At 63.2% G+C, this 25,665-nt stretch overlaps 2 protein-coding genes across 2 annotated transcripts in view; one reads left to right on the top strand and one right to left on the bottom strand.

Annotated features, from left to right (window-relative positions):
- Nucleotides 1-136: 136 nt before the first annotated feature.
- Gna11 (G protein subunit alpha 11) lies at nt 137-18,868 on the top strand. Its single transcript, XM_046444182.2, has 7 exons — nt 137-307; nt 10,287-10,471; nt 12,799-12,953; nt 13,874-14,002; nt 16,192-16,321; nt 16,417-16,570; nt 16,692-18,868. Exons 1-7 carry the CDS (start codon nt 172-174, stop codon nt 16,880-16,882), a joined length of 1,080 nt encoding a protein of 359 aa, XP_046300138.1. The 5' UTR covers nt 137-171; the 3' UTR covers nt 16,883-18,868.
- Nucleotides 1,750-25,665, bottom strand: part of Smim44 (small integral membrane protein 44) — a 213,710-nt gene continuing 189,794 nt past the window's right edge. The window contains exon 5 of the mRNA XM_046444147.2: nt 1,750-1,763. The gene's annotated coding sequence lies outside the window, so the exon portion shown is untranslated. The remainder of the gene's footprint in view (nt 1,764-25,665) is intronic.

Genomic DNA, 25,665 nt, shown 5'->3' with positions numbered 1-25,665 from the left:
GGCGGGGTCCGCGGCGGCGCGGCCGAGCGGGGATCGGCGGCGGCGGCGGCCGAGCGGGGGCCGGACCCAGGGCGCGGCCGTGCGCGGCCGAGGCGGCTCCGGCGGGCCGGGCCGGGCCGGGCGGCCGGGGGGCGGCGGCGGGGGCGGCCGGCGGCGGCCGGGGCCGGGACGATGACTCTGGAGTCCATGATGGCGTGTTGCCTGAGCGACGAGGTGAAGGAGTCGAAGCGCATCAACGCCGAGATCGAGAAGCAGCTGCGGCGGGACAAGCGCGACGCCCGGCGCGAGCTCAAGCTTCTGCTGCTGGGTGAGTGGGGCCGGCCCGGACCGCGAGGCCAGCGGGGCCTCCGGCCCTGCGTGGCCACCCCTGCCCTGGACCCCTGCACGGTCGGTCCTGGGCCCAGGGGGCCAGCCCTGCTCTGGCTCCCTGGACTGTCACCCTGCCCTGGTGATCAGCCTTCCCGGGGTCCCTGGACAGTCAGCACTGCGCCAGACCCCTCCATGGTCAGCCCTGTCACAGCGGTCAGCCTGTCTGATTCCCGCTGCTCAGTCCTGCTCTGATCCTGGAGGGCAAGCCCTGTCCCGGTGGTGAGCCTGACTATCCCCAGAGGACGAGTGCTTCCAATACTTAGACGGTCAGCACTGCCCATGGTGATCATCCTTCCCCATATCCCCAGAGGGTCATCTCTTGCCTCAGTTGTGCAGGGCAGTCCCAGTCTCAGTGGTCAGTCTGTGCCTGTGATGATCCGCCCTTTCCCAGGTCTCTGAAGGGTCAGCCTTGCCCCTGCTGCGTTGGGCAGCTGAGGGTGGGTTTGCTGCAGATCCTGCGGTGTTTTTTTTGGCCTGTGGTGGTCAGTTACCCCCATCCTTCCAGGGTCAGCATCTACCAGTGGTGGTCAGCCCTGCCTCAATTCCTGAAGGGTCAGTCCCTGCACGGGCTGACCTGGGCCTGCAGTGGTGAACCTCTGTCTGTGGTGGTCAGCTCTGCCGCAGATCTCTGTGTGGCCAGCCTCTGCCCTAGCTGTCCAGGGTGGCTTTGATTACTTGATGGTCAGTCCAGTTTCCTTTGTGGTCTGTTCCTGCTGTGATGTCCAGGATAGCCTGGATCCGTCTGTGACCAGCTCTTACCATGCTGTCCGTGATGACCTGCTCTTTGGGGGGTTAGCCTATAGTCCTCTGTGGTCAGCCCCTGCTCATGCTGTCCAGGGAAGGCTCCTGGATCCCTCTGGGGTCAGCCCCTGCCTGTGTTGTTCACGCCAGAGCCCCTGGAACTCTTTGTGGTCAGCCTCTGCCTGTGTTGACGGGGGCCCTGGCTTCCTTCAGGGCCAGTCTCCTGCTTCTGCTGTCCAGGTTGGGCAGTTACTTTCCCAGTAAGCCAGCCTGAGTGCACCTGGAGTTAGCACCTGCCTTTGCTGTCCAGGTCAGGTCCCTGCATCCTGAGTTCCTGGGCAGCCCCCTGCATCTGCTGTTCACATTGGCCCCCAGGACCTTTGGGGGTCTGCCCTCTATGTCTTGTGACAGCCCCTCTCTGCCCAGGGCTTGCCTCTGACCCGCTCCATAGTGTCTCCCTTTTGCTGTCCCCATGTCTCTGCAGGGCTAGACCTTTGGCTGTGATCCACAGGACACTTACCCTCACCTCCCTGGTCCTGCCTGGACACGTCCCATCAGGGGGAGTCCTGTTCACTGCAGACTCGGCTGTCCCCCTCCAGACTCTGCTGTGCCCCATCTCCTTTCCCCTTGAGGCCATTCCCCTGCCTCCCTCCCTTGGCGGGGAAACTGAGTCCCTCTGCATGGAATTGCACCCTGCTGGGAGGAGGCAGCCATGGGTTGTCAGAATGGCCACTTCCTTGGCCTTCCGTGGTCCCTGTCCTTGGCGTCCCGGTGGAGCCACTACACCCTGTAGGGAGGCCCCTGTCTCCATCTCCTCAAGGAACACCTGTCGCTGGGAGCCAATCGACCCAGCTGTCTGTGTTGTCACCCCAAATAAGGGCGCAGATAAGGGCCAGGGGAGGACTGGCCCTTTCTGTGGTTTACAAAACAGAGGTCCTGCCTTGTCTGCCCCCCGCCTCCTTCCTTCCCAGGCTCCTGGGGAAGGTTGGGCACGTGTGCCCTGTGCCCATAGGCAGCCTGGATGGGCTTGGTGTCCTGGGGAAAGAGGCTGTCCTGCGGTGGGTACACCGCATAATTAGAGGAGCTGAGCCCAGTGGCAGAGGGGACGTGTTGGCACTCTGGCTTGGATGGGCACCAGGCCCAGGCTCCAGAGGTTCCTTGCTTGAAGTGGCTTCCAGGTTAACTTCCCGATGTTTGCTCGCCTAAGGCTCCCCGTGGCCATCTCTCCAGGAAGGGCGGGCGGGCAGGAGCGTGACCTGTGGAGGGCCGCGTGGTCCTGGCTGACTTCTGTAGTGGGTGGGAGGCTTTCTTTTGGGGTAGGAGACAGTTAGGATGTGCATTGAAGGACAGTACAGATGCCTTGCCCTGCGGCTCTGGGGCCTCCAGGCCCGTCCTCTCCTATGGACCCCAGCTTCTGAGCCTGGTGGTTGGGCTTGAGGTCGAGGGGCTCAAGGCTGCTGCCAGGGCCCCTGTGTGCAGCTTTGCTGAGGCCAGCCTTGGGCTGAAAGCCTTGCAGTGGACCTGGAAGATGGAGCCCACCCCCGGCCTTGTCCTCAGTGCCCACCTGGGCAGAGCACCTTGGTCTGCAGTCCTTCCGTTCCCCTGCTGGGTGACCCTGGCAGCACCCACCCCCCAGCTTGTAAAAGGGGCATCCTGTGAGCTGATGCCAGATTCAGGGCAGGCGGGCAGGTGGGAGAGTGGGTGCGCGGGTACAGCGGGCAGGAGCATGACACGGAAGCCCGGGACTTGCCGGGGATTGCGGGGCCTTTGCAGAGGAAGTGGCCGTGGCCTGGGTGTTGGGATGGAGAGACTCTGGGCAAATTTCCCATCTGAGGAACCTTTCATTCCAGATTGAGGGCCCTTGATGTAGGACTTCCGTGACCAGGGGCTGGGACTCGCTGTTAAGTGCCCCTCTGCACAGCCTGTGCCCACTGTGGGGACATATTTCATTTTCCCAGTAAGCCAGCCTGAGTGCACTGATTGTCCCCATTTGGGGGAATACATTGCAGGTGGGACTCTGAGGTTCCCCAGCCTTGGGGGCTGCTCCCAATTGCAGCAGGTGGTGACAGCCTGCAGCTGATGGCACTTTCAGTTGCCTCTGAGTGGCAGCCACATGGCCCCGGTGCCAGGGATGGAACTAGGGAGGGCCTGCTTTTCCCTGGAACTCTCTCCCTGGTCCCCCCATGGCTCCTTTGCTAAGTTACAGGGTGGGGTGTCAGGGCCTGCCCTGCGCTCCTCCAGGCTCCCAGGCAGGGCTGAGTGGCTGCCTTAGCACCTGCTGTGCATCAGGCAGAGGTCGCTGGGCAGGAGCTCCTCCGGCTCCTGCCCCTCACTGCTCCCAGCAGCCGGTGACCTGTGAGGCTGCTCAGCTGGGCGGGGCTTCCGGGCAGCACTTCCCTAGCGCTGGACGCTGGGCTGGGCTGTTCTCTGGGGTGGGTGTCCTGGGCACTGCAGGGTGTGGACAGTGTCCTGGCCTCTGTCTGCTCCAGACCAAGAGTCCAGATGATGACTAGTGTGTCCTGAGGCAAAGCGCCCCTGCTTGAGGATCCCTGTCACACGGTGGCATATGGTATAAAGTGCTGGCTGTGTGACAGTGTGTGTCACCTTGTGGGAAGTTTTGGTGACGGCTGTGGTGCGAGTAGTTCTGTTGATGTGTTTCATTGCTCAGAACACGGGAGGACACGTACACACGTTCCACTTTATTCGCGGTGCTGTCCCTGGCCTGTCCTGGCTTTCTTGTCAGTGGCAATGACCGCCAGCAGTGGGCCTGGGAGATGGGGACTGTCTGTTCAGTGAGTGTGCTGTCCAGCCCCTGTGCCAGGCCCCCAGGAGGCGAGCATGGAGGAGCAGAGGCCCTGGGGAGCTGGGTGCGGGGCTCCCATCGGGCCGCCAGGCCTCTGCCTCTGTCCCTGCTCTCTGGCTGCTGCGTTTCTGTCACTTGGTGGTAAGACTCCCAGGAGGCCACTGCCTGGCCTTGGCAGGTTGTGGTGAGGAACTGAGGCAGGGAACACTGTGCCCCGAGGCCCCGCGGCGTCCTTCCGAGGCTGAGCCCGAGTGGCTCCAGGCTTTCTAAACCGAAAGCTGGGTGGTGAAGCCTCCCTGCGCAGGCCCTGTGGGCAGCCAAATCCCAGGATCCCTGAGGAGGGCTGGGCGTGCCTCCCTGTGGGGAGGGCACATCCAGGTTACTGGCTTCTGGCAGGGTCCTGTGTCTTGCACCCACAGACTGTGGAAGCAGGAAGCTCCTCAGATGGCCTTGTCCACCCTGCACACGCTGCAGAGGGCCAGGACTCACCCGGGATGCGCTCTTCCGTCCTTTACATTTAGATTCAATTACCCGCTGGGTGTGGCGGCGCACCCCGACGTCCCAGCACCTGGGGGTGAGGCAGGACGGCGGCACATTGGAGGCCAGCCTGGGCAACATGGTGGCCCTGTCTCAGAGTAAGAAGTAAAAGGACTGGGGATGTGGCTCACTGGGAAAGCTCCCCTCAGCTCAATCCCCAGGACCAAAAAAAGAACAAAGCGGCAGCAGGAGGCCCGGTTGCTCAGCTGCCCTCTCCCCTGGGCGGCTGCGCCTCCCCAGACGGCCCGGGCCTCCCAAGGCAGCAGGTGAAGTGGTGTCCCTCCTCCGTGGCCAGGCTCATCCTGGGGTCAGAGGTGGGTTGCGTACAGGCCGTGGGCCCTGAGCTCGGCATCCTTGGGTCACTGAGGTCCTTTGTGCTGTCCCTGCCTGGACCTCCTGCCTCAGCACTGCCAGCTGCTGTCCTTGACCCCAGCCACAGGGGCTCACTTGCTGACTTTTGCTGTGGAGCCCTGCTCTGTCGGGGACCAGAACCCTGCTGCACCATGGGAGAGGGCGCTGGCGCGGGAGTGAGGGAGTCACGGTGCAGTCGTGTCAGAGAGACCTTAGGCAGGTGGCGAGGCCCTTGGGGCCAGCTGTCCCTTCTCTGCAGCCAAGCAGGGTCCCCAGCAGGGTGCTTGTCTCCCTACAGCAGATGCTGCTGGGGCACCCGAGGGCCTGGGGCGCCCGGGGGCTACTGCAGTGTGGCAGGACTCCAGCGGCTCGTAGCACTGGGCCTCTGAGCACCGGGTCACTGGCTTGGGGCTTGTGCCACCCTAGGGCCCTGTGTGCTTGTGGCCTCGAGGCCTGGGCTTTCACCCTGGGTCCCCTGCCCTCTGGCTGCAGCATCATCAGTCCTCTGAAGGCCACTGCTGGGTCGTCACACCATCTGCACGTGCTGCCCTGGACTCAGCTCCCAGCTGGTCACCTGGTCTGTGCCCCTTGCCCCCTCCACTCCCTCGACCCTGCACTGCCTCTGTGCTTTTGGTGGCTTCTGGTCCTAGGGGTGGCGTAACTGGGTGGAGCACCCTGCTCCTCCTGGGTCCTCCAGATGTCCCCAAGTCTGGGTTTTCTGTGGTTCAGAGGCACCTCTGCCACTTGCGGCTGTGACAGCACAGGCCTGTGCCTCGGTTTCCCCGAGGGGTGGGGTTGAGCTCAGGGGACCTACATCCAGTCCCGTGAGCACACAGTGCTGCCGTCTGCTGTCAGGGTGTCACATTGCTGCAGAGTGCCCAGCGTGAGCCTGGCCACAGCCCTCCACGAGGGCTGATTCCTGGAGGAAGAGCCCAGGCTCCGGGAGGGCCTACAGCACACCTGGGCCTGTGGACAGGGTGGCCGGATCAGCCCCTGGAGGAGGCATCCCAGGCACTGCAGTGTCTCTGGCCTCTGCCCACTCTGGGCCAGGAGCATTCCCAGTCGTGACCACGACGATATCCCCAGACATGGCCCTCTGTCCTTGAGGTGGTGTCCTGGTTGAGGACTGCTGACCTGTGTCTCTCAGGGTCCCTCCCTGCTCTCTGTTGTTGGTCAGCCTTATTCTGAGTCCTCTGCCCTGGATGCGGACCCCGAGCCCCGGGGGCTCCAGGTGCTTGTTGGTTCCTGACTCCTGCCGCCCCGAGCTCACCACGGCCCTGTCACCAACCATCTGTGGCCTTCTGCACCAATCCACACGTAGGTGGGACCAGGAACAGTCTCTTACTAATTCCTGAGTGTCTCCTGAGCCCAGGCTGCCTGTGCCACCCAGAGTGGGAGAGAGCCAGTCTTTTGGTGTCACTCGGCCTGTTTCCTCATCCGCCAAAAGGGAGCACTGCTCCACCACAGGACAGCAGCCCTCTGCCTCCTCCCTGAGCCGGCCGCCTCCCCGAGGGCTGTCTTCTCCCGAGTCTCGCTACTGCGGCTTATTTGCTCTTGCTGAAATGCGGCTGCAGCAGCCCTGGTTCGTGGGTGTCCCCCATGACTGTCCCCACAGGGACCACGCTGGGAAGATGCCGAGCTGCACTGTCTCGGGGCTTCTGTCCTGGCTGACTCCAAAGCCAGTGCTCCCTGGTGGTCCCTCCTGGGACCACAGGGAGGATCAAGGGTGGCAGCCTGAAGGGGTGTGGCCATGCCGAGGCGCACCATCTGTGTTCCCTCCTGGTCATTCTTCAAGGGGTGTGCACTGAGGGGCAGTGGTCCCCTCCACTGCTGCATGGGCCCCTGTGTCCTGTCGGGTCTCTGGAGCCTGGCCTGCTGACAGTTGCTGCTTGTTGATCCCTGGGGCCAGGAAGGGTGCTTGTGCCTGGTGGGCTGTGGTGGGCACTGCTGGGGGACTGTGTTGTGGGGCTGCCTGTCCCCTGGGCTGCACTCTGCTCGGGCCCCCTAACAGGACGAGGCGATTCCTGTGAGGGATGGCAACAGGCGTCTGTGTCTCCTGACGCCCCCTTGGTTGTACTAGCTGAGCCTCACGGGTGACAGTGGGGAGCTGGACAGGTAGTCTCTGTCCCCAAAACTTGGGAGGTGCTGTATGTTCCCCAAAGGCCCAGGTGTTCAAGACTTGGTGGTCCCTGGGTAGTGTGTGGGTGGATGGAGCCTTTAAGAGGCGGGGCCTGGGGAGGGTTTTAGGTCATTGGGGGGCGTGTTCCCAAAGTGGTGGTGGGAGCCGCCCCTTCCTCTGCCCGGTTCCTGGCCATCATGCCCCTACAGCAGCAGCCTGGGGGCAGCAGTGTGCCTGTGCGGACTGCAGCCCCCACCTGAGTCCCAGGGAACCGTTCTGTGTGAAGTGGGCATCTCAGGGTGGAGAGCCGTCACTGCCCAGCCCAGTGTCCTGCTCACACGCCCCCTCTGGGCTGGTGGGCAGGACTGGGCACTCCCCAGGCCTCCTGACTCTAAGGGGGCTTCAGAAAGAGCGTTGATAAGCCCCCGCTTGCAGGGACCAGGGGGCTCAAAAACAGGTGTGGGGTGACTGGGGGAGGGGTCTGGGGTCCTCACTGTACCAGGGAGGCCTGCCTCTTCCAGGGTCCTGGGGTGGTGGCAGTCCTGACTACAGCCCCCAGCAGTGGAGCGGAGATTAGTCTGTGGGTCAGGCCATTCTGTCACTGCCTTGGCTGTCGTGTCACCTGTGGGACCCCAAGTGCCAGGCCATGTGGGGCCCCCGTGCGGTTTCCCTGTGCGCTCTCCCCTCCGCCTGTGGACGGCAGAGCTCCTGGCCGGCCTGTCTAGCCACCTGCTTGAGGCACAGTGTGACTTTCTGGCTCATCGGATGTCATCTTGGGCTCGGACCCTCCTAGTGGTGATGGTGAGCCTGCCCGGGTGTCCTGCAGGCTCCTGGGCAGGAGAGGCAGCACTGTGGCCGAGGTGGCAGAGCACCTGCCTGTGGCCGTGTGGGGCCTCCTGGTGATGTGGGTGCCCCAGACCTTGAGACTTGGCTTGTGCTGGGGGGCTGGGGCCAGGGACAGGAGGGGCCCCTCCTGCAGCTCCTTCAGGGGTGCTGTGAGGACTGGCTGTGCAGGGGCTGGTGGCAGAGCCCTGGCCAGGCCTGGCTGCAGGGCAGGGTGTCCAGTGCCCTGCGGAGAAGGGCTGCTGTTTGGGAGAGCCGGCCGCTTCCCGAGGCTTCCTGAGAGCTGGGCCTAGATTCCCGCCCAGGCTCACGCTGTGGCGCTGGGAAGGACAAGGACCTGGGGCAGCCTGACTGCACAGGGCACCTGCCCCCAGGTGGGGGGGGGGCGGTCCTGCTGAGCTGGGACCCTCAGGGCTGCCTGTGTGCTCTCCCGCAGTGGGGAGAGGTGTGACCCCAGGCCCTGGTATCCCCTTGTCTGACTGGCCGCCACCATGCTCTCCGTCTCTGAGGTTCTGTCGTCTCCGTGTGGGGTTCCCTGTGGAATACCGCTGGCCACGTGCTTTTTCGTAGATGCCAGATGCTGGCTGCTCCGGGTGCTGGAGGCCCAAAGAGGGCCCCGTGTCCCCATGTCCCCGCATCCTCAAGCGTGCTGGTGTGGGGGGACAGGCAGCTCGGTGCCCTCTGCACTCTGAGGGCGCCCCTCCCCCCGCCTCGCCTCTGAGTGCTGGGGCTTGGGCTCCGGGCTGAGGATTCTGCTTGTTGCTCTGGGGCACACAGACGTTCAGGCCCCAGTTGTCATTTGGGAGTCCTAGGTGTCACGTTGGTGCTGTGGCAGCTCCTGGAGGCCCGCCTGCCCTGCCCTGCCCTGCCCTGCCCTGCCCTGCCCTGCCTTGTGTGCTCCAGTGCCGCCCCCCTCCAGGGCCCTCTTGTACCCCTTGAGATGCGGGCTGAGTGGTCCCTGCTGGGGGACCTCAGGTGGCCCCATTCCTAGCAGTCGGGAGTGGAGCTCCTGCCACTATCTGCGCAGGTCTGCTCTGGGGTGGTGTGTGGAGCTCGGGGGTCCCAGGCAGTTCCTCCCATGGTCCAGGAGGGTGGTGGGCGGGACGCTGTGGACGAGTCCAGGATGAGGCCAGAGCACAGGGGTCACACGCCTCCTTGTGCTGTGCACGTGGCCCTTCCCTGGTGACAGCTGTGGTGGTGTGAGCGCGAGGGTGAGTCGGCCTGGTGAGAGGCGTCAGTGGGAGGGGGCCTCTGCTAACAGGAGCCCGGGTGCCAGGCCGCACCTGGGGGATGTGAGGCCCCAGGCAGGACCCAGGCGTCTGCAGCTCTGAGGTGCCGGGTGGCAGGATGTGATGGTGGCTGGGGGTGGAGGGAACCCCGCTGTGCTGCTCAGCTGACACCCCAGCACCGCACCTGGGCTGCGGCCTTGGCAGGTTCTGCACAGCGGTGGCCGGGTGCTCTGGGCTGGCCAGAGGCCCTGCACACGGCTCCTGCTGGCCCCGGCCTCTCCTGGCCTCTGCTTGGCCATCGTTAGCGCAGGGCACGAGACCCAGAATGTCTTCCGTGGAAAGGCCACCCGTGTGTAGAGGGGCAGCTGCCTCAGACGGGGGTCCTCGCTGCCCTGGCTTGAACACTGAGTGACCCTTATCCCAGGTGCAGGTGGTAATCAGTCACTGTCCCTAGGCAAGGTTCCTTTTGCTTCTGGAGGGCACCCATGGGCAGCAGGTGGCGTTGTGTGTCGTCACCCCCGGGTGCTGTGGGACTCTGCATGGTGGTCCTGGGGTCCCACTTTCCATCTTACAGCTGAGGCATCTGTGACTCGAGGGACTTCGGGCGTTGATTTGAATTCAGCGAGGGCTGACCTGCTCCCTTCTCCCCCCAGGGTCCCATGTCTGGGTGCTGGCTTCAGAGGTGTGCCCCGTCCCCCCTCTGGCCAAATGTTCCTCCCACAAACCAGTGTGCAGATCGAGGCAGTAATGGGCAGTTCTGCCCTCGGGGATGCTTGGTGTGATGTCTGGGGACATTTCTGGATGTCACAAGTGGGGGAGCTCCCGACAGCAGGTGGAGGCCAGGGACGCTGCCCAGTAGTCTCCAGTGCCCAGGATGTCCTTCCAGAAAATGACCCGTCCCTAGACATCAGCAGTGCCTAGGGGACGCTGCCCTAGAAGGTGCATTTCTGGTGCCTTTTCCTTCTCTGCAGAGTAGGGGAGGAGAGGAGAGTGGCACCAGCCACTCCCACCTCCACCAGCCCCTGCCCGGGATGGTGTTGGTGGGCGTGGTGGGTTGGCCCTGCACAGTGGATGCTCTGGAGGAGGCAAGTTTGAGGTTGGGCAGCTGTGGCGGAGGGTGCTGCTGCCCCTGGGGGAAGTAGCTAGCCAACCTGACCCTCTGGGAGCCGGCCTCAGTCTCTGCGTCTGTGGCACGGGCTGGTGGCATGGTGCGGTGCCACCGCAGCACCCCATGTGCCAGGACTGGACAGCGGCCTGGCTTGCGGGCCCTGGGCTCACCCCCCCTGCCCTGCAGGCACGGGCGAGAGCGGCAAGAGCACCTTCATCAAGCAGATGCGCATCATCCACGGCGCTGGCTACTCGGAGGAGGACAAGCGGGGCTTCACCAAGCTGGTGTACCAGAACATCTTCACCGCCATGCAGGCCCTGATCCGCGCCATGGACACGCTCAGGATCCTCTACAAGCACGAGCAGAACCAGGTGAGCTGCGGCTCGGGGCATAGCAGTGCCCTGGGTGCCGGCTGGGTGCTGTGATGGGCACCACCTGTGGCCCTTAAGTGGCTGTTGGCTCCCTGCAGGGAACTGCCTCGCCCAGGCCGCCTGGGGAACGGGCAGAGAGGCTCCCAGGAGCTGACCCTCTGTAGCCTGTGAGCCTGCCAGGCACTTCCTTCACATGGCACACGGCCTCGCGGTGACCCCGCGAGGTGCAGCTGCCAGGGTGACGCTCAGCCTGTGCCCACCTGCTTGAAAAGCACGGCTCGGTGGCCTCTACCATGTCCACACAGTCGTGAGCCAGCACCACGATCTGGTCTCAGAACATTCCATCACCCCAAAAGGAAACCCGGGGCTGGCTGGGCTCAGCTGCAGAGCGCGCCTAGCACGCAGGAGGCCTGGGCTCGGCCCTCAGCACCGCATGTAGATAAGTGAATAAAATAAGGTCATCAACGGCTAGAAAATAAATTAAAAAATCTGGAAACGCCATCCCCACAGTCACCCTGCCCCTCCCCAGCCCTGCACCCGCAGTCCACGTCCCATCTCTGGACTCTGCTGTCCTGGGCTCTGTGTCACTGGGTCACACGCTGAGGCCTTCTGCGTCTGGCTGTCACTGAGCACCAGGTCCTCTGGTCCCTTCACACTGGAGCTGCCACCTTGCTCTTGCTCCCACCCAAGTGACACTGTAGCGTGAGGGTGAGACGCCCCGTGCCCGTGTTCGTCCGCTGGTGGATGTGAGGACTGCCCGAGGCTGCTCCGAGCCGTGCTGGGTGTGTTCCGTGTGGCTGTCTCTAGGTCCCCTGGGCTTGGAGCCTCTGAGGACCTAGCAGACGCTGTGCGTTGAGGCCACACCACTCCACAGGCCTGCCAGCCGCGTGCCAGGTGGCCCTGGTGGAGAGCTGCTGGCCTTGCCAGGTGGGGTGCGGACTGGTCTTGCAGATGTGTCTTAGGGACTTAGACTTCACCCAAAAATCGAGGCTTGGCCTGGGCTAACCTTGGCCTAGGGGTGGTCAGACACTGTTGGACTATTTACCTGGAATCTGCAGGCCCTCCCCAGGTCTTGGATGGCTCCTGGACTTGAGCCCCCCACTCCAGGTCACTGGGGTGGGGCGGGGCCTCGCTGTCGTGCGTGGGCCCCGTGGGGTCTCTGGCGGGGCCTGGCCTTCCCCTTGCCCAGGTCTGCTGTCTTGCAGCCGTGCTGCCAAGAGGCTGGGTGTTCCTCGGGCTGTGGACCCGTTGGACCTGACCGTGGCCAGGACAGCCGCCGTGTCGGGGCGCAGGTTCACTGGCCCGCACGCTGGCTCCATGCTGCCTGTGGCAGACAGAGGGGGCACACAGAGGTGGAGACGCTCGGGCCACCGGGAAGCTGGAAAGGCCTCTGGGGGAAGAGACGGGTCCCCGCCCCCAGTGCTGGCTGTGGGCTTTCTGGAGGCAGCCCTGACCCTGCTTGTCCTTCAGTGGCTTGTCCTGGCCCAGACTGAGGGGTGTGGAGGGTGGGGATGCGGTGGACAGGGCTGAGAGGACAGCCCAGTGAGCCCTGGCGCCCAGCAGGGCTTCCCTTGTTTTCCGTTTTGGGGTCCTGCCAGGTGTACCCTGCCCAGCCCCACAGCCATGCCACGGCCAGGCGTGTCCACCGTGTCTGAGGAGAGGCGTGAGGAGCACGGGGACCTCTGCCGAGGGCCTGCCCTGCACAGGGCCCGTGCACCTGCCTGCATGTGCGGCGTGTGCCAGCGGCCTGGCCTCCGCCGCCCTGTCCCTACGGGGCTCCTGGCGGGCACGCACCCCCCCCCCCGCCCAGCTGGGGCTTTGCTCTGGGGCCGGGTGTGGTGCGGTGGTGCTGGCAGAGGTGAGGCCTGGGCACCCCGGGCTGCGCAGCCCTCTGACTCGGCTTCACCCTGTGGGCTGGGGCCTGGGAGGGCAACGTCCCGGCACCTCTGGGAGAAGAGGAGGTGGCATGTGGTGGTGCCGTCGCCCATTTGTCCTGGCGTCATTTCGGGGCTGAGTCCCCTTTTAAGGGCTCGCTGTTGTTCGTGGTTCAGGAGCGGTTCTGTTCACACGTGTGCTGGTTTCTGGTCCCCTGTGTCCTCCCTGTTCTAAGAGCAAATCAGGGGCCCACGTGAAGCCTGGGAGCCCAGGGGACTTGCCTCGCGGGGCCTGGCGGCCAGGCCGTGTCCGCCAGGGCCTGCCTGCTCCAGGACGGAGGTCCTCGGAAAACCCATCCTGGGCTCCTCTTCTCCGTGGGCAGCACTCTGTCCACCTGGCTGGGGCCTGGACATGCCCCTGCCTGAGCTCTGGCCTCCCCTCCTCCTCCGCAGGCCAACGCCCTCCTGATCCGGGAGGTGGACGTGGAGAAGGTGACAACGTTCGAGCAGCAGTACGTGGAGGCCATCAAGACGCTGTGGGAGGACCCGGGCATCCAGGAGTGCTACGACCGCAGGAGGGAGTTCCAGCTCTCGGACTCGGCCAAGTAGTGAGTGCCGCCTGGGCCAGGCCGGGAGGCGGGGGAGCAGCCCACCCAGCCTGCTGCGCGTGGTCCTGCAGGGTCACATCGCCACCAGGGGCAGGTGGTGCCGCGTTCTACTGGTCGTCCGGACCCCATCTTCCTGGCCTAGGTGGGAGGTGGCTTGTGCTTTAGTGAGCTCCTGGGCCTGGCCCGGGCCCTGCCAGGCTGCCCCTGCCCCCTCCTGGCCCCGCCGGGCTGCCCCTACCACCTCTTGGCCCTCTTGGCCTCCCGGCAGGGGCCTCAGTCTGCAGGATCTCCAAGGACAGGGTGGGCTGCCAGCCTCCTGCCCTGCCCATCCTCCCACCTGCCTGCCCCCCTCTGGGGGGACCGTGGTAGAGCCCTGACCAGCAGGGCTCTGGGTCAGAGGCCATGACACCTGGGTGTGCAGCCTGGCAGAGAGACAGCAGACAGACCCCTGGGAGGACTGAGGAGCCAGCGTGGCCCAGGGAGCCCTGGAGGACAGGTCCCAAGGAGTCCCGCATAAGGGAGGGACGCAGTGTGCCCGAGGAGCCAGCCCCGTGGGGGTGACACAGAGATGCCCGGACAGCAGCTTGCGCCACAGCCTGTAGGAGGCGTGAGACGAGCAGCCGGGCACGGGCAGCGGGGCTCCCTGTGGGAGGCCACCCTCCTTGTGAGTCTGTAGCTGTCCTAAATAACAGGTGGATATTCAGCAAGACAGGCCTCTGAATGTCCCCCCCCACGCACGGCCCGGCTGCTGAGTCCCCCAGACCTGAAGAAGAGCCTGTGGCTCCTGCCCCCGGGTCCGGGTGGGGGTGGGGTGGGCAGCCTCCCCTCCCCCGGCCTGGCCCTGGCCCTGGCCCTGCACACAGTGCCGGGCCCGCCCTTCCTGAGCAGTGGCCGCAGCAGCCCTGCCTGCTGTGTTTCAGCTACCTGACCGACGTGGACCGCATCGCCACCTCTGGCTACCTGCCCACCCAGCAGGACGTGCTGCGGGTCCGTGTGCCCACCACTGGCATCATCGAGTACCCCTTCGACCTGGAGAACATCATCTTCAGGTGCGGCACGGGGCGCTGCCCCTTCCCCAGACCAGGGCTGAGGGCCAGCCCCTGGGCCGGGGCAGACTGTCGGGCAGGAGGTGCCAGGAACAAGCTGGGGGGCCAGAGGCCAGCCTCTCTCAGGGTCTCTGCAGTGGGCCTGGCCTGGGGCGGGTGGACAGGTAAGGAGCTTTGGGCTCCAGGCCCAGGGCAGGTATCCTGTGGCCCTGGGGTCCTGTAATGGGCTCTGGGTCCACTCCAGCTGGTGGACCAGTGGTGGATGGACGAGTCTTCTCCGGGCCCTCACTGGCCCCTGTGCATGGTGGTCACACAGCTGGAGTGGGCCTGGTGCTGCCCATGGGGACATGCGCCCTCCCTCGGGAGTCCGCACACCCCGGGAGGCTCCAGTGACCACCAGGTGGCAGGCTGAGTGCAGGTTCTGCCGGGACAGAGCAGCTCTGACCAGTGTGTTCCTTGCCTCAGCTCTGGAGGCGGAATTCCCAGGGCCAGGGTGGCAGGGCTGGACCCTGAGGCCCCCTCAGTGTCTGGTGGAGGCTGCGGCGTCAGTGCCCTGGGCTTGTGGAGGGGTCTCCCAACCTCTGCCTCCATCTGCACATGTCCCCCTCGCGTCTGTGGTCAAATCGCCCTTGCACTGGGACGCCCGTCATCAGACGGGGTCCCCAGCCCCACTGGGCCCCCGTCCTGGCTGATCTGTAGCAGGACCCTGCTTCCAGGCACTGGGGACGGAGCCCAGCCCTGCACTGCAGTGGGCTGGCCCCCCCGCAGCACACGTGTCCTCACAGTGGCCCCGTGGGGCCCGGGGTCTGCCTGGAGGCCCCGTGGCCGAGGCCGCCCCAGGCCCTGGTGTCGGCTCTCGCCGCCCTTCCCCAGCAGAGCCGGGTCCAGGCTCTGAGCTGCCCTGCCGCCCAGGTGCTCTGGACCCCCCAAGCTGCCTGTCCACCTTGTTGTGAGAGGGGAGGTGTCTGGTCATGTTGTCTTTTCTTCGTGGGATCTGAGGCCACCCGGGCTGCACCTAGTCAGCGGTGCCCTGTCCCTGAGTTCACAGAGGGCTGGCCAAGGACCGGGGGTCCAAGTCATGGTCCGGCCCTGATCGGAGGCATTGGGGGCACCAGGTTGCCCCAGCTGTGAGAAGATCCTCGTCCCCAAAAGGGGACGCAGTTGGAGACAAGGCTCCCAGGGGCTCGTGTGCACCGAGGACGCCTCAGGGTGGGAGAGGCCGTGGCCCAGCACCAAGGCCCTGACCACACTTCACTGGGCCCTCTGCGGCCACCCTGCCTTTCAGTCCTGCCGGCTTGCCCGCCCTGTGCCCGCTGGGCTCCTGCACACCCTGCCCCAGGCTCCCCTCTGCCCAGCCAGCCCTGGAGTTGTGTCTGCAGCCCGCCTGCCCCTCCACAGGCCCCGGGTGACGCCTCTGTCCCTGTATCCTGGGGTAGGAGGAGCGCCCGCAGCCTGCTGTTCCCGGAGGCGTCTCCCAGCTTGCCCTCGCCCTCACTGCCCACCTGTTGGCACCTGCCGTGCTGGACGGAGCTGTGCCCGCTCCCCTCCCAGCACCCAGACGGCCCCCCTTGCCCTCTGTGGCTGCCACATCCCGACGGTGAGGCACATGGCAGCTGGGCAAGGGGCTGGGATTCGCCGGGGCCTCTGCAGGAGTGACGAGGCCACCCTTGGCTGCAGTGGACACCTGGCCCACTGTCCACAGCCAGGAGAGGCCTTCTCTCCTCCGGGATTCCAGACTGAGGCAGCAGGTCCCAGAAGCCCGACCAGCTTTGGCTGCACAGCACTGTCAGGCCCCCCGGGACCTGTGCCCCGCCATCTGCCACCATTGTACTCTCCAGGTCTCTGCTCTCAGGACTTGTCACGATTTTGGAGAGACAGGGACAGTCACCCTCTGTGTCCGCAGCTCCAGCCAGCCATGGAGAGGGCACCGGGAGGAAGGTCCCCTCTGGGCGCTCTCCGATCGTGTCGTCTCCTGAGAGGCGCAGCGCCGTGCCCCCTTGGCCTGCCGCAGCAGCCTGGCTACTCGGGTGCCCTCCGAGGTGCCGCCTTGGCTGAGCAGAATTCCTGGCGCTCACTGGCTTCCGGCCACACCTGCTGGCCTGGGCTCATGAGCAGTGTCCAGTGGCAGCCACAGCCACAGGGGTCGGGGCCGTCTCTCTGGTGCTGAGTGCTCGTGGGCTGTTTCTGTGCAGGATGGTGGACGTCGGGGGACAGAGGTCTGAGCGGAGGAAGTGGATCCACTGCTTCGAGAACGTGACGTCCATCATGTTCCTCGTGGCGCTCAGCGAGTACGACCAGGTCCTGGTGGAGTCGGACAACGAGGTGAGCGCCTGCCCTGCCCTGGCCGCGGCCTGGGTCTGGCCGTGCTCCGCGGGGCCGTGGCCCCGGCCAGGCTCCTGAGACGCACATCCCCCCAGAACCGCATGGAGGAGAGCAAGGCGCTGTTCCGCACCATCATCACCTACCCCTGGTTCCAGAACTCGTCCGTCATCCTCTTCCTCAACAAGAAGGACCTGCTGGAGGACAAGATCCTCTGCTCCCACCTGGTGGACTACTTCCCCGAGTTCGACGGTGAGCCTGCCTGCGGGAGGGGGGCGGCGCGGGGCCAGGCCTGCTGTGGGGCTGGGGGGGGGCGGAGGCTTGTGCTGCCAGAGCGGGGCCTCACCCACGCCCGCCCGCCCGCCCGCCCCAGGGCCGCAGCGGGACGCGCAGGCCGCCCGGGAGTTCATCCTGAAGATGTTCGTGGACCTGAACCCCGACAGCGACAAGATCATCTACTCGCACTTCACCTGCGCCACGGACACGGAGAACATCCGCTTCGTGTTCGCGGCCGTCAAGGACACCATCCTGCAGCTGAACCTCAAGGAGTACAACCTGGTGTGAGCCCGGCCGCCCGGCCACGGACGCCCCACGCCTCCCGCTCCCTCGCGCCCTCCAGGGCCACGGCAGCCTTTTTCTGCCTTGATCTGTGGCTCGGTTTTTTCCTAAAAAAAAGAAAAGAGAAGAATAAACAAAAAACAGATCGGAGGCAGGTGGCCGAGAGCCGGCGCCCGCGACCCTGGGCTCCCACAGGGAGGTGTGGGGTCCTGGGCCGTGGCCTGTTACCACTTCTCTAAGTTATTGACGTCCTCGCGACCTGCGCTGTAATTTGCTCCTGGACTCCAAGAAGTGGGGGTGGTGCACCCGCCGCCCGCCCCGGAAGTGCCTCACCTGTACACGTACAGAGTCGTCTGTACGGTCTTTTTTGTTCTTTTTTTGTTTTTTGAGGAAAAGAAAAAAAAAAAACCAGCTCACGGGGCTCCCAGGTCGGAGGAGACCCCACGTGCCTGGTGCCGTCGGCCCCATCTGCCGGGCTGGGGACTCGGGTGCCTGTCCTGCGGGCAGTGGGGTGGTGCTGGGGGCCTGGGCCTGGTGCCTGGCCTGGGAGCCAGCGCTGGGGACGGCCGAGTGTCGGGGGCACGGAGCCTGCTCCGGGTCGTGTGGCTTCCATTTTGCTCCTTTTTTTTTTTTTTTGTCACCGGTTTGGAAAGTGAGGGCAGAGTGGGGACTTCTTCAGAATCTTCTCAGGTCTGTCCCCGAGAAGCAGAGAGGAAAGGTGGGGGTCACTGTTGGTGGCCATGTGCGTGACCATCCCCGCAGTGTCCTCAGCCCGCCCCCGCCCCTGCACCTTGCCAGGCCTTCGAGGGCCAGTGGTGGCCAGGTGCGGGAGGGTAGTCCCCAGTCCCCAGCCCATGTCCTGGGCCTGGTCCCTGAGACGAGGCGGAGCAGGGGCTGTGCTCGGGGTGGAAGTGGCCGTCCCTCTGGTGTCACGGTGTTGTCCTGTTGGATTTGCTCATGTGTCCTGGGAGTGGGTCGGCGGCAGTGCCTGTCCCTGGCACCCTGCTGGGACCCTTGGAGGCTGCTGCTTTGGTGCTTGGAGAGGGCACAGGAGTAAGCCAGCCGTGAGCCACCTGTGCCCGCTGCCCACGCGGGCCTGGGGAGGGCTGAGGGGGCTTTGGAAGTGGGGCTGTCCCTGGCTGTGGCCTGTGGGGCCCGCAGCATCCTAGGGCAGGGCGTCCCTGTCTTAGCGGGTCCGTCCCTGGGCTGTGTGTGCCTAGGAGGGTTTGTGCCATAGACCCTGGCACTGGGGCTGGGCCAGGGTCCTTGCAGAGGGGCACCCTGACCTCTCAGAAGGGAAGAGGACTTGGGCTCTGTCAGTGGCCCGAGGGCAGGGTCCCTCCTGTGGGGCCTGGGCGCCTCTGCCAGCCAAGTATTGACCCTCACAGAGGGGCAGCGTGCCAAGTGTACCTGGGCCGCCTGGGGCCACAGCCAGAGCCCGCTGCCGCGGCCTGGCCAGGCCCCTGTGCCCGGCAGAACCAAGACAGGAGCTCCTGCGCCAGCGCCACCCAGGCAGGACCGGGCAGCAACCTCGGGCCATGGGGATGGGCCACGCCTGATATGCTTCCCGGCAGCTGGGCTGCGAGGTGACCCTGGTGTCCCCCCCATAAACTGTCGTCAGCAGCCCCGACAGGAGCCTTGGCCTGGGCACTGTCCCCCAGGTGCCCTCTGCCTGGCCACCACCCAGGACCTGCGCACCACGGAGCCCTGACCCCAGACGACGTGGACCCCGACCTGTTTAAAAAGAATATTCTGTAAAATGCTGTTTTTAAGCCTTTCGTCATTCAAAGTGCATGTATTGGGCAAGTTGGGGACAGAGTGAGGAGCGGGCGCTCTGGGCCCCATGCCAACCTCGGGCTGGGCAAGGGGCCGGGGTCCCTGCAGCAGGTCCGGGGCCTGACCCCTTACTCCACATGTTCCTGATGGAAATCGACTTTTCATATCTTTCTCTTGAAGCGAATTGTTTTAATTGGAATAAATCCTGTTCCTACACACAGTGGCCCCGCTACCTTGCTTCTGGTGCCAGCCAAAGGGGGGGGCGGGCGGGCGCAACCCAGGCCCGGCCTCAGCCCCAGGTCCTCCCTGCCTCCCGCCTGGCTCTGGTGCACTGTCCACCTCCTTGGCGGGGGGGGGTCACATGCTGGGCCCCTGACTTCCAGCCTGTCCCAAGGCCTGCGTTATTTGGGGACTGGGCCCAAGAGCCACTCCCAGGACACTCAGGAGGCAGGTGTGCCTCCCCACCGCTGCAGAGGGCTGATGATCCAGCGGCCTCTCTGCTCCGCCTCCATTTAGTCATTTCCTTTTGGGGGAAGGTTGTAACTGTGGTAAAATACACGCCACAGCTTACCATTTATCCTGCCCTAGCACCCAGTTCCCCAGCATTAGCACATTTGCAGTGTTGAGCAACTGTCACCACGTCCAGTCCCCACCCCACCCCAGCTCCCAGCCCCTGACCCGCCATGCCACTTCCTGTCTGAATCTGATGACACCAGGGACCTCCTGTGGGTGGGTCCTGCAGCCTGTCCTGTGACTGGCTCATATAACTGTCCGCAAGGGCCCCCCACCTCGTAGCAGGTGTCAGAATTTTCTTCCTGTTCGTGGCTGAGTAATATTTCACCATGTAGATGGGCTGCACTAGCCGTGCGCCTGTGGGTCAGCCCTGGGCTGTCTCCTCTCTGCTGCCCTCAGCTCTGGGAACACCCCTGCTGCAGCTCTGGTCGGGGTGGGGACCGCCAGCTGTTTCCGCAGTGCTGCGCCATGCCCGTCCCCTGGCAGCGGGTGAAGCTTCTCTTTCTCCCTCCCCCAGCGTCACTGACCTGGTCCTGGGGCCTGGTCGGGCCCAGTGTGTCCCTGGGCCAGGGAGGCAGCGCGCAGCACCCCACCAGGCAGGAGGGGGCCCGCGGGCGAGGGCTGTTCTGGATGGGTCCTTCAGGGAGGGAGGAGTCTCACTTACCCGAGGCTGGTGCTCCTGGCTGAGGCCCACCTGGGCGAAGGCCGGCAGCGGGGGAAAGCCTGGCAAGCTGGAGGCAGGGAGCCCTGTGGCTGGAGCAGAGGGAGGGCGCGGCGGGAGAGGTGGGGCGGGGGGCAGGGAGGACTTGGCTTTGACCCCAAGGAGGTGGGAGCCTTTGGAGGGCCCCCGCTCAGGTGCTCACAGCGCCCTCTGGTGGTTGGTGCAGGGAGGACAGGCTGGGGGGTCGCAGGTGGGAGGTGACCTGCTGGAGCAGGGGACCAGGCAGCAGAAGCAGAGATGGAGTGTCTGCAGGGCGGGACCTGGGGAGGGAGCAGCAGAGGCCAGTGTGTCCAGCAGGCCTCGCCCCAGGCAGCCCCTGGCCTGTCTGGTGCCCACCCTGGAGGGAAGGCCTCCAGTCACCCCCGTTCTAAGGGGAAGCAGGCTCGGAGGGAGCCTCGTCACCCTCATCCCCATGGGCCACACCATACCCATCACCTGTGTGGACACCGATTGTGTCCACAGTTGGGTGTTGTGAGCCGCGTTGCTGTGGGCGGAGGTGTACATCTGCCAGGGGCCTGCGTCCAGTTCTGGGCACACCCGGCAGCAGAATGAACAAGGGTCAAGAATCAGACACTTTCGTGGTCTCTGGGTTCTGGTGTAAATCTGAGGAGGGGGACGAGGGAGGGCTGGGTGGGGCGCGTGCCCAGCGGGGTCCGGTTCCAAGCTGCGAGCTGGGAGAAAGAGGAAAAGCAAGGGGTAAAGAGAACACTGCCCAGCCCCGTGGGACCTGCATTCGCAGAGTACGACTGGGAAGAGCCCAAAGGGAAAGTGGATCCACAATTACACCTCGAGACGGCAGCGCTTCTCTCAGAGGTCAGCGAGGCCAGCTCTGAGCGCAGCGCCAGCCACACTGTAGAGCCCCAGCGGCAAGCTCTCCACAGCAGCAGGAAGGTGCGTGTCCAGGCCCCACGGCCACACGGAGGATCCTAAGGACCCTAACAAATCTGAACTATTCGACTTGTTCAGAGCATCTTCTCTGACCATAATAGAATGAAACTGTAAATCCATAACTGGAGGATTAGTACTTGGAAAAGTCCTCCAAACCCTGGGATTTAAGCAACACACTCCTGAATTGTCCATGGGTTCAAGAGCCTCGAGAGAAATTAGAAAATACTTTGAACTGAATGAAAGAGAAAATAGAATCTAATAAAATGTGCAGGATGCACGCCAGGCATGGTGGCTCACACCTGTGATCCCAGTTGCTCAGGAGGCTGAGGGAGGAGGCTCACAAATTTGGGCCAGTTGGGACAACATAAAGACCCTTTCTCAAAAGTTTTTCTAGGATACAGCTAAAGAGTGCTTTGAGGAAAATTCATAGCATTAAAGTACTTATATCAGAAAAGAAGAAAGATCTCTGCAGGTGGGCCTCAGAGATACGATAGGTCGGGTTCCAGCCATAGCAATAACGTGATCATCACAGAAAGGAAGTCGTGATTATCTTCTCAGTGCATATAAAAGCTGTATTACACTATATGCAGTCCGTCGGATGTAAATAGGATCATGTCTAATAACGTGTGCATTGCCAAGTGCAGTGGCCTCTCCTGCAATCCTAGCAACTCGGGAGGCTGAGGCGGGATGATCTCGAGTTCAAAGCCAGCCTCAGCAACTTAGAGAGACCCTGTCTCTAAATAAAAAATAAAAAGGGCTGGGGGTGTGGCTCAGTGGCTAAGCGCCTCTGGGTCAACCCCTGGTACAAAACAAACCAAAAGCAAAAAAACTACCAAGAACTGCATGTACACAAGTTTGACATCTTAGAGGAAACAGACAGATTTCTGGGAAGACACATGCGGCCAAGACCCACTCAAGAAGAAGTGGAGAGCCAGAAGAGTCCTACACAAGGTCCTCCAAGGAATAGGAATGAGCTATATCCTCGGGCCACCTGCTTTCCGTGGTGAACGCTACCAAACGCTGAAAAATAAACAGCATCAAAACCTGGGTCTGTCCCAGAAGACAGCGGGGGACACTTCCAGCTCCTTTCTGAGGTCAGCATCATCCTGACGCCAACATTAGGTAAGGACAGTTCAAGGAAGCACGGAGCCGATCCCCTGAACACCACACCAGCAGACCAGGTCCAGCAGCTACCGGGGGCTCGTCCTGGGGGCAAGGGAGTGGAACAGAGAAAACAATCAATGAAAACAAGCTTGAGGCTCCGAGGATTGATGAGGACAGCGCACCTGACACAGCATCTCCTCAGCCAGCAGGAACAGCGTGACTCCCTCCACCTGATCAAGAGAATCGATAAACACACGCACCTGCACACACGCACACACACACACATACCCATGCACACACGCACACACGCACGCACATACATACACACGCACATGCACATGCACACACACACACACACTCAGACACGCACATGCACACACGCACTCACACACACACACCAACTACAGCTAACGTCATACTTAATGGTGAAAGATTGATGTTTTCCCCTTAAGATCAAGAACTAGGCAAAGATGCCCATAGTCCCCATTCCCAGTCAACTCCACGCTGCGAGTCCTAAAACCTGCCCCAGTAAAGAAAAACAAATGTCAGCGAGACAGGTGACTTGACTGTCTACGTAGAAAATCCATGGAAATCTACAAAAAGAAAAAAAAAAGATTCTGGATTAATAGTGAGTTTAGCAAAGTTGCAAGATAAAACACCTATGTGCAGGCTGGGGCTCGGCGGTGAGCGCTCGCCTCGCCCGCGTGAGACCTGGGTGGGATCCTCAGCACCAGAAAAATTAAAAAATAAAATAAAGGTATTGTGTCCATCTACAACTAAAAAAATAAATAGTTTTAAAAGATCCATATGTAAAAATCAATCATATTTCTATACAATAGTAGTGAACAACTGGAAACCCAAAATTGAAAACAATTCAATAGATCCCCAAAGTAAAGTCCCTCTGTACAAATGGGGTGAAAGAAGGACGAGTCTGAATGTGAGAGAACAAGACTTGCCGAGAGAACCGGAGGAGCGCCCCCATGGAAGAGCGTCCATGTTCATGGGCTGAGGACGTGGTGCAGCCCGACACCGATTCTCTTGAGAACATCGACAGATCTGAAGCCGTCCCAGCCATGATCCCAGTAGGTTCTGTGCACATGTAGACAAGGGATTCCGAAATGTCTGTGGAGAGTTAAAGGAACTAGGATACCACACACACGCACGCACGCGTGAACAAGAACAAAGTTGGAGCGATGCACTTCCCTATTTTAAGAGTAGTGAGTGCTCTCCAGAGAAAGAGAGCCGACAGGGTAGATGGGTGGGTGACTGCCTGCCGGGTGTAGGTGACAGACCATGGATGATGGACACGGCTCACACAGTCGCGGAGGCCGAGTCCCGAGCACGGCGGAGCCATGGTGAGACCCGGGAGCGCTAATGGGCCGATCCGTGCAGTCGGGAGGCCTGAGACCCAGGAGAAGCTCGGAAGTGGGCCCGTCGGGAGGTCAGGGGTCCCCCGGGCCCGGGAAAGCCCACGCTGCAGTCTGTCTGAAGGCAGAGGAACCCCGCTCCCCGCCTTTGTGCATTCAGGCTTCAGCTGGCTGAGTGAGGCCCAAGGGCCGTCTCCTTCGCTCAGTGCACGCCCCACAGACACACCCAGGGTGTGGGGTGACGTCTGCCCAGCATCTGGGCACCTCGCGGCCCGTCAGGTGGACGCATCGCGCCTGTGGAACCTCAGTGATCACATCAGACTGTGGAGCCCAGCCTGGAAGGAGGCTGCGGCTGGTGAAGAGGTGTGGCCAGGGCCCAGAGGCTCACGGCCAAAGAACAGCAGAGAAACCTCCACCTCCACCTCCACCGGCCCCAAAGGCTAACTCCGCAAGGTGACCCAGCCCAGTTTAAAACAGGAGAAGGCTGGGGGGGCTCAGCGGTGGGCGCTCACCTACACGGGCCAGGCCTGGGTTCCATCCTCAGCACCGAATAGAAATAAACGAAAGACATCGTGCCGATTACCACTAAAAGTAAATACTAAAAACAATAATAATAAAAGAGGGAACAGAGAACTCTTGGGAGAAGGCATGAGAGACCATGGTTGGAAACCTGGATTTGGCAAAAAATACAGCCCCGAAAGCCTGAGATGAGAGGTGGCGCCCTGGCGAAGCTGGCCTCCGCCAAGTTAGGCGCCAACATGGGCCCAGCGGCCCCACCCCAGGAGCTCGTCCTGGGGAAGGGAAACCCACGTCCACCTCCAAGTGCACCCACCATCTTGGCACCCGTGCTCCTGATGGCCACAGGCTGGAAGCAATGAGCGGTCCCTCGGAGGGAGCAGGTAGAGGGTGGCGGTCCTCATGGACGGAGGCACGTCAGCCTCTGACCCGCCAGCCCTCTGTGACCCTGCGGGGACGCGGCTCAGCGGGGTCACTGCTTGTCTCCCTTGGGCAAGGCGCTGGGCTCCGCCTGCAGCTCAGAGGGGACAGGAGGAACTGCTTCTGGTGTCCTCCATGGGGAGGCCCCAGCCGAAGAGGACGAGGCCAAGCTCTTGAGCCACACTGTCACTCGGTGGGTGGCCCCACGTAGCGGGCATTCTCAGAAGGTGGCTGGCTCAGCGGCAGGGGCGTGCGAGGCCCTGGGCTCCGTCCCCAGCACCGAAACCACCGCAAAACCCTAGTGAGTCTTATCACCAGAAAGTACCCAGAGGACGGGACGCAGGCCCTGGAAGTCAGAAAATGGTGGCTGGTGGGGGGGGCACCTACCTGGGGCACTGGGGGCTGCGGGGAAGCGGACTGGGCCCCACGGTGGCCCCGCGGCCTGGGGCCAGGGCTAAGGTCACCTGCTCCTGTTGACACTCTCTGTTTGGCTTTGCTCTATTTTATTTCATTCATTTCATTTTATTTCTGGGGATCAAACCCAGGGCCTCCCTGGGGTCAAGTGCCCACTCCCCACTGCGCTCCACCCCCGCCCATTGTCCCGATTTAAAAACCATGTCTGTGCCCACATTGCTCCCTGCATTTCCAGATGAGCCCCGAGCACATGACAGGCCCGGCCCACCAGCACGTGGACAGGAAGCAGCTCTGCCGGCTGGGCAGCTGCAAGGAGGGCTATTTTAACCCCGGAAAGTTGAACAGAGGCGTCCCGGCTGGCCATCTGCCCCCGAGGACAGTGGGAGCCACAGAGGCACAGGGTCTCAAGTCCTGTCCACACTGCGGCCAGCAGGGGGGCCTCTGTGTCCCAGCTGCGGCTCAGCCCAGCCCGGGGCTCCGCTGGCCGGGCCTGGCCACTGCAGCCCACTCAGCTCTCTGCCTTCTTCACCTGCCCCAGAGGGGCCAAGTCACCGGGGCCTCCAGCCTTGGGGTGCATGGTCCTCACAGCCATCCGGCTGGGCGGGGTGGGCAGGGCAGGGCTGCTAACCCCGGTGACCTGGCAGGGGCCCCATCACACTTCCCATCTGCCATTCATTATGAATCAACAGCAAGGAAACCGCACCACATCCCTCTGTGCTGGGCCTCCCTGGGCGCGCGGCCCCTCGCAGCCTCTGCTAGCCCAGGGTGGGAGGGAGGGACTGTTGCTGACAGTGTCCCCTGGCCCTGGGCCCTGGGCATGACACTCACCCTCTCTGGGCCTTGCTACTGCCCCATCTGTGAAGGGTCCAGGGCCCCCACTTACATGAAGCGGGGGGGGATGTCTGAACCAAAACTTCCTAGGGCTCCTCAAAGGGGGTCTGACCCACACAGGGGGGATCTGTGGCTCGGAGAACCCCCTCCTGGGGTGACTCTAGAAAGCAGCCCCGTTTCCACCTGCCCCAGAACCCCACCCCCGTCCTACTTCTAGAGCGGGGGGTGGGGGTGGGGGG

Source organism: Marmota monax, unplaced genomic scaffold, assembly GCF_021218885.2.
Source record: "Marmota monax isolate L192 unplaced genomic scaffold, Marmota_monax_Labrador192_F-V1.1 WCK01_AAM20220418_F8-fsc00102, whole genome shotgun sequence".
NCBI lineage: Eukaryota > Metazoa > Chordata > Mammalia > Rodentia > Sciuridae > Marmota > Marmota monax.
The sequence above is the reverse complement of the archived record's forward strand: the minus strand, read 5'-3'. Positions and strand labels throughout refer to the sequence as shown.